General features: G+C 29.0%; 2 protein-coding genes across 2 annotated transcripts; one reads left to right on the top strand and one right to left on the bottom strand.

Moving 5' to 3' along the window:
- The first annotated feature begins 1,393 nt into the window (after positions 1-1,393).
- LOC149876012 (uncharacterized) lies at positions 1,394-9,715 on the top strand. Its single transcript, XM_090075884.1, has 5 exons — positions 1,394-1,582; positions 5,025-5,127; positions 5,365-5,512; positions 5,707-5,758; positions 5,969-9,715. The coding sequence occupies exons 1-5, from the start codon at positions 1,541-1,543 to the stop codon at positions 6,110-6,112; spliced, it is 489 nt and encodes a 162-aa protein (XP_089932010.1). The 5' UTR covers positions 1,394-1,540; the 3' UTR covers positions 6,113-9,715.
- LOC149876011 (glutamate receptor ionotropic, NMDA 2B-like) lies at positions 6,261-10,173 on the bottom strand (the record flags this gene model as incomplete). The annotated part of the gene is made up of 4 exons (XM_090075885.1): positions 6,261-6,699; positions 8,375-8,544; positions 8,638-9,598; positions 9,731-10,173. Coding segments are annotated over 4 exons (2,013 nt in total), but the record flags the coding sequence as incomplete, so codon positions are not given.
- Positions 10,174-10,185: the final 12 nt, after the last annotated feature.

Below are 10,185 nucleotides of genomic sequence, written 5' to 3'. Positions count from 1 at the left end.
ATAAATAAAAAGTTTTTCTCCTTCAGGAAAGTATAGAAATGCCCTTATGTCGGTTAGTTTACTGTCTTCAAGGGCACGCCAAGGACGGATACTTTTGTATTCCATAATGTTATCAAACTTTTTGATAAAATACGTTATTCACTACAGAAACATTTAAAAGCACATTGACCATAATAGTATTACGATTCTGATACGTACGTAATTCTAAGTAGATGACTATCTTTCTGACCACTGTGTTTTCCATCCTTCCTTGTATAAAACGTTTGAAAGTTGCGCTTCAAATAGAGACGAATTCCTGGGCAGTCTTTCCGTCTTTTGTCTAGGTCCACAGAAAACAGTAACCCTCATTTGTTTTTGAATTATGGAAACGTAAATTATGGACCCGAAGTTTGGCCCGGTAGTACATAGTGTTCACATTGACTTGAGAGCTAATAAAACAGCTTGCAAGTCAATTTAGAAAACAAATTCAGTTTTATTTTTGGTCTTTTCCATTCTTACTTCGTTTTTTTTTATTATCGTGCAATTCGTATTCTGTTTCAAAAGGTTTTTCCGGATTTAAAAAAAGCACGTTTTTCACATTTGTCTTTCTTTGGGCGAAACAATTAACTGTTCTATCAATTTAGTGTGTTGTTAAAGGATGTTCTTGCTAAAGGCTGGGGATTTTTTTATATTACATCAGTTATAAACATAAAAATTGTAAAGGCTTGATTTTTAAATTCCATTCTGGGAATAGATACAATTTAGATGTAGATGCTTTTAGTAATAAGACTCCATTATCGGCAGAGAATTTGTAAATTCAAGTGGTAATTTACGTCTACTATCGGCAGAAAAATTTTCCTTATTTGGCTCTCTCAGTTGACTCGTGGTTTTTCTTGTTGTGGAAAGTTATTCCCATTGCATCCAATCATTTTACCTACATCAAGAGTAATTCAGTATGGTTTTTTGCACACTTACATTCTTGCCATTTAATTCTTCAATTGTCTTATAAATTTTGTTACTTTATAAACGGCAGTTTTTATTTATTTAAGTTGAACTTCTATAAATTTTATGTCATTTCAGATGATGCCAATGACAAAATCCGGGAAAAAATGGAAGATGACGAAGAGTTTGCTGTTCTTCCAACTCCTGCAAAAAGAGTTTATTGTGAGTATTATGAGGGTTTTCACAATATTATTTTATATTAAGATTTCATTTAAAATCATGGTAAAAATAATTTAGCTTAATGTCATTCTGAGCCATTTTCTTTGAAAAACTAAACTTAAATTACTTAAGGACGACTTATTAAAATGGCGCAATATATTTAAATTTACCGAAATGTTAACTGCAAAACTTACTGCATTCAATAACTCCGCACCGACAATGTGATGACAACGTAAATTTCCGAGCTGCAGTCATCGACACGGTGCGCGGACCCCTAATGACTTCGTTCTAAGAGGACATGAAAGTTTTGTGCGCGTTTGGAACTTATTGTTAGCACTTATTCAAGTTTAAACAAACTATATACTCAACCTATGACTTTATTTGGGCTGTTTGGAAAAAAATGTTAATAATAAATCAATTTGCACATATGTTCAAATGCGTAGTAAGTTCACCAGTTTTTTTTTTTACTACTGAATTATTTAGGCTGATGCATAAATGGCTCTTAACGATTAGTATGTAACTCAGTATAATTAGTATGTAACTCAGAACTTTAGATCTACAGTAAGCGACAAAATTATTCATACCCCTAGCATATTACTAAAAAATATAATGTGTAAACGTGATAAGAATAATTTTATGTTGATAATTATGATGTTAAATTATTAGTTTGGTTATATTTAATATATAACTTTAAAAGTGAAATTTTATATACAACATAAGTATTCATACCTATTGATTTATTTAATGATGTAAGTTTACTTTTTGATTGTTTTTGCTGGTAAGTTATTTAATTTTTTTGTCTGCCCAACAAGAGTAAATTTTAAAATATTTTAATAATTACTTCTTTTGTTTTGTTTCAAAAGTTTTCCAAAATCCCAAATGTACGGCAAATGATTGTTGATGATCATGAAATGGATAAGGGTATAGAAAAATTGCTAAAAAATATAATAAAAGCTAGGTATTGTCACAAGCAATAATACCATAATATAAAAAAGCTGAAAGTGTGCAAAATAAAACACATTCAGGTTGTCCAACAAACACAATATCTAGAGAGTGTAAGCTTGTCCACCAAACACAATATCTAGAGAGTGTAATTATTGTATGAGAAGTAAAGCGAGAGACTGTTATTTGTGCAAGCTTAGAACGAAATTAGGTTGTCCACCAAACGCAATATCTAGAGAGTGTAATTATTGTACGAGAAGTAAAGCGAGAGACTGTTATTTGTAAAAGAGCTATTAAAGAAAAACCAAGCATGGACATTTCTGAACAAATAATACAATGTAAACTTCACTTTGCAGGGTTTTATAGGTCCCTTGTCACAAAAAAAATCCTTTATTTCAATGAAAAAAATAAAATAAAGTAAAACGCCTAGCCTTTGCAAAAAATTACTTTTCAAAGTCACTAGATTTTTAGAAATCAGTTTTATGGTCTGATGAAAGTAAATTCAAACTAAAGAATTCCAAAAGCCTGGATATTAATTCAATTGAAAGTTTGTGGTGTTATTTGGATGACAAAGTTAATAGGGATAGGCACAATACCAACAAACAAAATCTCTTTATCATGATATTGATTGTTATTTTGAAAGTGAAGATTGTTATTTGAGTTTGTCTCCAATAAGTACATTCAACTTGTGCTTGATGAGTAGAACTATTATTTTTGTTTAAGTCAAAGGCTATTAGAAGTTTACTATGTGTAAGATTAATTCTTGGTGATGGTATGATGTATGGTATACAGATTAGAAACAAAGTCAAAGAAGCTATTTTTAGTTCTTTTTTTAATAAATCATCACAAATGTTATTACTTATCAACCTTATTCAAGTATATTTTTGTAAAACTAATATTTTATAAAATCTCAGGTAATTTTAGCATACAGTGCATACAAATATGCTCTAAGACACAGAAATATTAGATTATCATCAGAAAATGTTTCCTGTTTTTTTTTCACATTTTTGAATAATGTAAAAGCTGTTTTTTAAAAAATGTAAAAGCTGTTTTTTAAAATTTTAAAATTAATTTTTTTCACTGAAGTCCTAGGGAGAAATCATGTTTTTTAGGGGAGTGCCCTAGAAAATTGAAAAGGGCTATTATGAACCATGCTCTAGGGGAATGCTATTAGTGATTAACTAGGGTTTGCTAAAACCACTTTAGTACCATAGAAATAGCTTTCTGGTTTTTTATTGACTTTTTACATTACAAAATTATATTAAACATTTTTACAAATTACATTCCTGCAAAAAATTAAAAAAAATAAAAAAGCTGTTTTAAAAGTACTTGTTATTGTAAGCAATAAGTGTATTTTTTTAGCACTTCAATATAGTTTGGACTGTGCTCTCCAACTTTTTTCATTTGCCAAAGTTGACTCAAATCATGGTGAATGGATTCAAGTTTATTCCAGTTTACTTAATGAATAGTTGAAATAGACACTAAGTATTTAATTACTGATATTTTAATTATTTGTTATCAAATTGAAGAGGTGGAGTCTTTCATGTCAATGAATTAGATAGTGTTATACAACTATGTCTTTCAAGAATTGTTGCCCTTAGATTTCTATAGCTTGTAGAAAACTGCTCTAAGTCTTGACATGTAGAGCTTAATAATTTCTTAAAAAAGCCATGGAGCATTAAAATCTCTAAGTGCCTTAGTGTATTAATTCTCTTTTAAAATTTTGTCTACAACACCTAACAGTATGTTTAGACCAGGAATAGTTGCAAGTTCTAGTATTTTTTTGCTTTTGTCCCCTGTTAATAAAAATGAACAACATTTGTGTACTTTTTTTTTTTTTTTAATTTTTTAACATCAGCCATCCATTGTTCTTACAATCTAAACAAGAGTGCTTTGATGTTGCAGTTTGTTTTCCAACCACTTAAAGCAAAACCTTTAGAGCTTCAGATACTGTGTAATCTAAAGAAGTTCATTGAAGGCAAAATAGCCAATAGAATAATTTTTTGAACAGTTGAATCTTTGAACTCTTTGCACATATATCCTTCACACTTACAATAGTTGAAATACAATATCTTAGGGATTTTATGATTTTCTAACTCTGGTTTTAGGGTCATTACTTCTAATAGCAATGGAAACTTTCCATTAAATAATTTTCTGATCAGCTAATTGTTCTTAATCAGTTAAGTAGTAAAACAGCAAAACCTTACCTGGTATGTAGTTTTGTTGAAGTTTGTTCAATTTATCTAAAGAAAAGAAAGGTCTCTTAACCTTAGTTTTAAAATTTTCTAAGCTAATGTATTCCCTGATTTGTTTTTTCTATGATAGGAGACATATAAAGGGGACAATTAGGGGTTGGGCCAGCTTGTGTTAGTTTCAAATACCCTAATTTTATGCAAGTTATCCTCATTCAATACCAGTATCAACATACTAGAAACTTGAAAAAGCTGAATGCTTCTTACTGATCTTGAACAACAAAATTCCTGGGGAAATCCCTAAAAAAAATAAATTCTTCCTTAGGAACCAGTGAAAAAAGTTGTTTTTTAGATTTTTGGAATAAGGAAATGTTTTCTGATGTGTTACAATTTTTTAGAGCAAATTTTTTTAATTCTCTTTTTTAACACTTTTTACTTCATTTCATTTATTTCAAGTACAAAAATAATTTTGTTAGCTCTTTTGAAGAACAATAATCCCAGTGATCTATGGAAATCTCTATATGTAGAAGGAATGTCTTCTTTGTTATATCAGGATAATTGATTGTTTAATGAAGATTTTTGTTGCAAAGTGAAATTAAAAGACATTTCAATAGAATTATTATGATAGAATATTTATGATATTTACGATAATATTTATGATAGAATTATTACGATAGAATATTTAACTATTGAAAAAATGTTTTAACTTTATGCGCTTTTTTTTTTTTTTTTCTTTTTTTACAACATTAGAAAGTGAAAGTATCAATATGTAGAAATTTTCACCATGTGAGACCAGTGGTTAAACACAATCTTATAAAGCCTGAAGTTGATATTTCTCTACATGATCCTCACGGTAACATTCTTCATGTTCATAAAATCAAGAAAAGGTTTAAAATAATTTTTATGTTTTAATTTGCTTGAATTTTTTTAATTCTAAAATATAGAAAAGACAAATAAAAATACAAGTTTTTTATGATCTCACCTAAATGGTGTAAATTATCTTTTGATTGATGTTGGATATGCTTGTATCTTCTAAATTTTATTACTTCAGAATAAATAACTTTTGTTTTGTGTTTTTTTATCATTAAAGGTCAATTTAGCCCACAAGTAAGAGATTTTATTAAAGCTAGAAACTATGAAAATGCAGGTGGAAGAAAAGTTGATGTATTATCACTGTCTACTGGAGAGAATAGAGGAGTTGTAGAACTTAATAATTTTGTTTTTGGCATGAACCCAAGGTTAGTTATTGCATTGTTTAATTGTTAAATTCTACCTATATTTGTATAGAAAAGGTTTTTAGGAAACAAATTTGCAAGTACTTTTGTGCAATCATACTTTTTATATTTTCATGACTTTAGATATTTTTATATGTAAAGTATTTTTGTTAATGAATAATTTACACAGTTTATAATAATGGCTATTTTTTTTGTAGAATAGATATATTGCAAAGAAATGTGGTTTGGTATAGAGCTTGCATAAGAGCGGTAATTTTACATTTTTAAGTTTACAATTTTAAAATTATATAAATTTGATATATAATTTAATATAAAATTAATATAAATATAATATATAATTTAATATAAAATTAATATAAATATAATATAAATTTAATATAAGAAAAAAAAATTAAATAAATTAACTTATTTTAAGTATGTATTAATCAAGTCTTATAACAATTTGCTCTTAACCCAAAGGGAACTGCTTGCACAAAAACTCGCAGTGAGGTTCGAGGAGGAGGTAGGAAACCATGGCCACAAAAAGGACTTGGTAAAGCTAGACAAGGAAGCATACGAGCTCCACATTGGAGAAAAGGTTTTAACTGTTTGTTACTTCTTTAAATAAAACTTCTTTAATGTTTTTATGATTATCCGTTTTGATTGCTTCTAGTCAGGCTTAAAGTTGCTTTTTGAAGCTTTGTCGTTAGAGACTTCCCATTTAGTTTTTTGGTTCAAACATTTTAGATATTAGATTGTAGAGTGAAATTTTTCAGTCCTCAAAGTTATGAAGATTTTGCCATGTAGGTGGCTTCATATCCATGTTTCCACTTATATGCAATATTTTTCTTTTCTTTTGAAAGTATTTAGCAATAAGAATTTCAACAAGCAGGATTACTGCTGAGAATCCGATGAAGCATGCTAATAGTAAAAGTGGTGTTGCAAAAAACACTAGAGAAAATTCTTGATGATCTGGTTCAGATTCAGCGCATGTTTTCATCCATTTTGATTTAAGTTCATTTAGATCACCATCATCTTGTGATTGTATAATAGCTTGCGATAATAAATCTTTCAATACTGAGTCTTTTTTTACAGCAATTCCATACAGGGTTTGACCTGCTGAAGCTGGAGTAAGTTTAAGTGTGCATCGTGAAAAGTTTGCCATCATCGCTATTAAGAATGGATACTCATTTATATAAGCATCAAGCTCTCTAAAAGAATAGAAAAAGAAAATCTGAAAATCTGTTTTCATTTATTGAGTTTTATGTTGTTGTTATTTTTTTTTAAAGGATAAGTCTTTGTTTCGTAATTTTTTAATCATTCTCTCTTTATATAAGTTGAATAAACTAAAAAATATTTTTATATTCTGCAGTATTTTAATTTAGAATTTTCTTATTAATGATTAATGAAAATTTATGAATGTGAAGTTTTGTTGTGATAATATAATGTAATCATATAATGAAAGATGTAACTACTCAAAAACACTGTAAACTATTACATGTTTTTGAGTAGCTACATTTTCCATATGCTTTAAAATGCATGATGCTACTTCCTGTGTGCCTCTTGAAGCTATATACATAGTATCATCCCATACATACATCTTGACATTGTCAAGATGTGTGTATTAAATGATACTATGTATGGGATAATAGAAACCTAAGTTATATACAAACAAATTTTGTTTATAGTAAGCTAGCAAAACAGAAAGTTTGGAGTGCTTTTTGCATCCATAACATTTCCTAGTATTCTCTTTTGATTTTTACTAGTCTTCTTCCATACAGTTCCTTTTCTTCCTCATCACTACATACTTCAATTTTTCTCTTCAGTAAATTGTACTTTTGTCATGTGTCTTTTCAAGGAGCATGGAAATTTAAATTAAACTCAGTGTTAAATACTTTCTTATAGGTCCACTCTTTAATGAATGATTAGTTATTTTCCTCACGTTTCTCTGCATAAAACCTATACCTTTTTTTAGATATTAGTCCTCTAAGAACTATCTAGATATAAATTCTGGGTTTTAAACTTTTTTAGGTTTGAAATATTATCAAATTTTAGGCAAAAGCAATCCTTATTTTAAAAAACTTCAGCACACACAAATTTTGATTGTTGTGTATTGTTTGCCACTATTTCTTTTGATTTTTCTGATATTTTGTGCATAATTACCTTCATTCCTAGTCTTCTTTTTTTTTCTTGCCTTGCTGCATTTCTATTGTTCTACTTTGTTTTATTTCTGAGGTTTCTAAATTTTAAGTTTCATCTAAAGATGATAATTGTCTTATTCTTTTCCATTTTTTTGAAGTATTACGTGGTCGTATATCTGCAAATTACATCATCTGATTAATCCATATATTCACATAATAAATATTTTGTCATTAACTTACCTGAATCACTATCTGTTGCCATAGTGGTAAAATTTACTTATAAGTTATTTTTCATCAATAGTTAATGATGAATAATTAATTAATGAATTTGCTTTTCTCATTTAAAAGAACATATTACAATCAAAACAAATGAATTAACACAAACTTGTTGCACTTGTTAGCTGGAAAACCAACTTGTGCAGCTTTCATATATGTGATAGACTAGTTTTGGTCACCACTACCATGTAAATGCGGTCTCTGCTTTATTAGTATTGATTTACACCTCTTTCATAAATAACATTAAATGAATTCTATATATTTTTGAAATAACAACCACTATCTAACGGTTCATTTTTGACAATTTTGTGAAAATGACGTTGAATTAATTTAGTTTCAATTAATGTGATGTGAAATAACTGATAAACTTTTTTTAAATTTTTGACCACTTTCATAGTTATGGGCACATACATGTGTGTGTGTTTGTGTGTATATTGGAGTTGATTTTCTGTAAGAATTAATATCTTACCCTGAAATAACTTTTTTTATTCCATCACTTGCATTTCGAACATTATAATTATTTTGGGTCATAAATCGATACATTCTAACAAATTTTTCATCTGGTGAATTTTTAAAGAAATCTTCCATGCTTGTTGATGCTGTTGTACCAAATTTAAAGTTGGGTGTTGGGTTGGTCATCTAAAATAAAAATTTAAATAATTGTCCAAGTTGTTGCTTATGTGATATTGCTATTAAGCTTCATTTCAAATGTTAATTAATTTGTTAGATTACCCTGTTATCTTCAAATCCTTTGAAAACACTCTTTTCACCTTTGTTAACTTGATCTGCTGTCAAAGAGGCTGTGTACAGAGTGGTCCATGCTACCATGGCAAAGGCAAACACAATAGCTGCTGTTCTACCTCCAAATGTTGATGGATTTATTTTGCCTAAATCCTTTTGAAACATCAATCCTGTTACATAAAGGAAACAGTCCCCCCATTTAAAAGGTGAAAACTTTTTAATTTTTAGGCCTAATAGCCATTTTCTGTACAAAATAAAGTTATCAAACAGATACACTGTTAGAAATGCAGATACAAATAGTATGATCAAAGTGTACCGTGGTGCTGGACCCAGATTTGCTATGAAGTTCCAATTTAAATAGTTAGTATCTGATCTGTTTAATGCAGTTATTATACCCAAATCTACAACCATAAACGGTGTTGTAAAGTCAACATAGTTGGCTCGAATAAAGGTTATAGTAAGCCCAGCAATAGCCAAGTCTGCTTTTTGTGCTATGACATCACCCACCATTCCGTTAAATTTCATTGTTGTGTTGTTATACCCACCATAGTTCTTATCTTCTACTAGATACATTTCAAACTTCAAGTAAGTCCGCACCCTTAAGATATTAAGAAAGTCGACAGTGTATCCAAAACAACATGAATTTACCCAAGTTGTTTTATTGGCTACATATATTGCAACCTTGCAAATTTCTGTTCTTTCTTCACAAGAGCTTGTATTTTTATTATACAGGTAGTCTGCTGTGTACAAAAAAGGAGCCTCTCTTATTGAAACAACTTTAAAAACTTCTTGCTTGCCAAGCTGAAGTATTTCTTTTAATTGAATTTCTCCAATGTATGATATGGTTGTTACATTCAATCCTTCTTGAAATAGTTTGAAAAACATTTCCCATTTGTTTTCTTGTCGAAACTGGACTGCAATAGTATTCTGAAATATATTTCTGGCATCATTCCTTAAGTTATGAAATATAAAAAAAAAAGTTGTATCTTTTGATATTAACATCTAACGTTGAAAAAATCATGTTAGAATTAGTTTCTATAAAAAAAAAAAAAGTAACAAAACAAAAAAATGAATTAAATCTTACCACATGCACTTGTATATTGTTTCTGAATTATTCACCGGTTTATATATGCTCTGTTGCATTTCTGAATAGGTGATAGTTATTTCGGGAATTTTCTCGTAACTACCGTGCTTGATAACCCATACTTCCTGATTTTGACTTTGTGTGTTGGATTTAGTGTAGTTAAAAAGCAAATCTGTTAAGTAGGTTGGTGTTAATGCAATATATATGCGTTGTCTTACATTTAAACTATTGAGCGCGCTTATTGAGTGTATCAAAGAATCCTCGTTGATTTTAAAAACTTCTATTGAAAATGTTACGTTTTCTCTGATGTATCCTTCAGTAAAGATTGATTCTTTTACCGTTAGTGCGAATTGCGAATTGCACACTCCATCTTCTATAAAGATTGCAATCCAATATATTTTTAGACGTAATGCAATTTGTAAAAATGTTGCAACGTATGGGTGGTTTGAACTTTC

The sequence above is a fragment of the Hydra viridissima genome, unplaced genomic scaffold (genome assembly GCF_058129835.1).
Source record: "Hydra viridissima isolate aposymbiotic clone 2 unplaced genomic scaffold, HvirCarnegie_v1 scaffold_63, whole genome shotgun sequence".
In the NCBI taxonomy this organism is placed as follows: domain Eukaryota; kingdom Metazoa; phylum Cnidaria; class Hydrozoa; order Anthoathecata; family Hydridae; genus Hydra; species Hydra viridissima.
The sequence above is the reverse complement of the archived record's forward strand: the minus strand, read 5'-3'. Positions and strand labels throughout refer to the sequence as shown.

Excerpts from the sequence above, each read along its gene's own strand:
- LOC149876012 (XM_090075884.1), top strand. The coding sequence starts at position 1,541 with ATGTTAATAATAAATCAATTTGCACATATGTTCAAATGCGTA. Across the intron at positions 5,128-5,364 it reads TTCTCTACATGATCCTCACG|GTCAATTTAGCCCACAAGTA; the intron begins GTAACATTCTTC and ends TTATCATTAAAG. Across the intron at positions 5,759-5,968 it reads ATAGAGCTTGCATAAGAGCG|GGAACTGCTTGCACAAAAAC; the intron begins GTAATTTTACAT and ends CTTAACCCAAAG.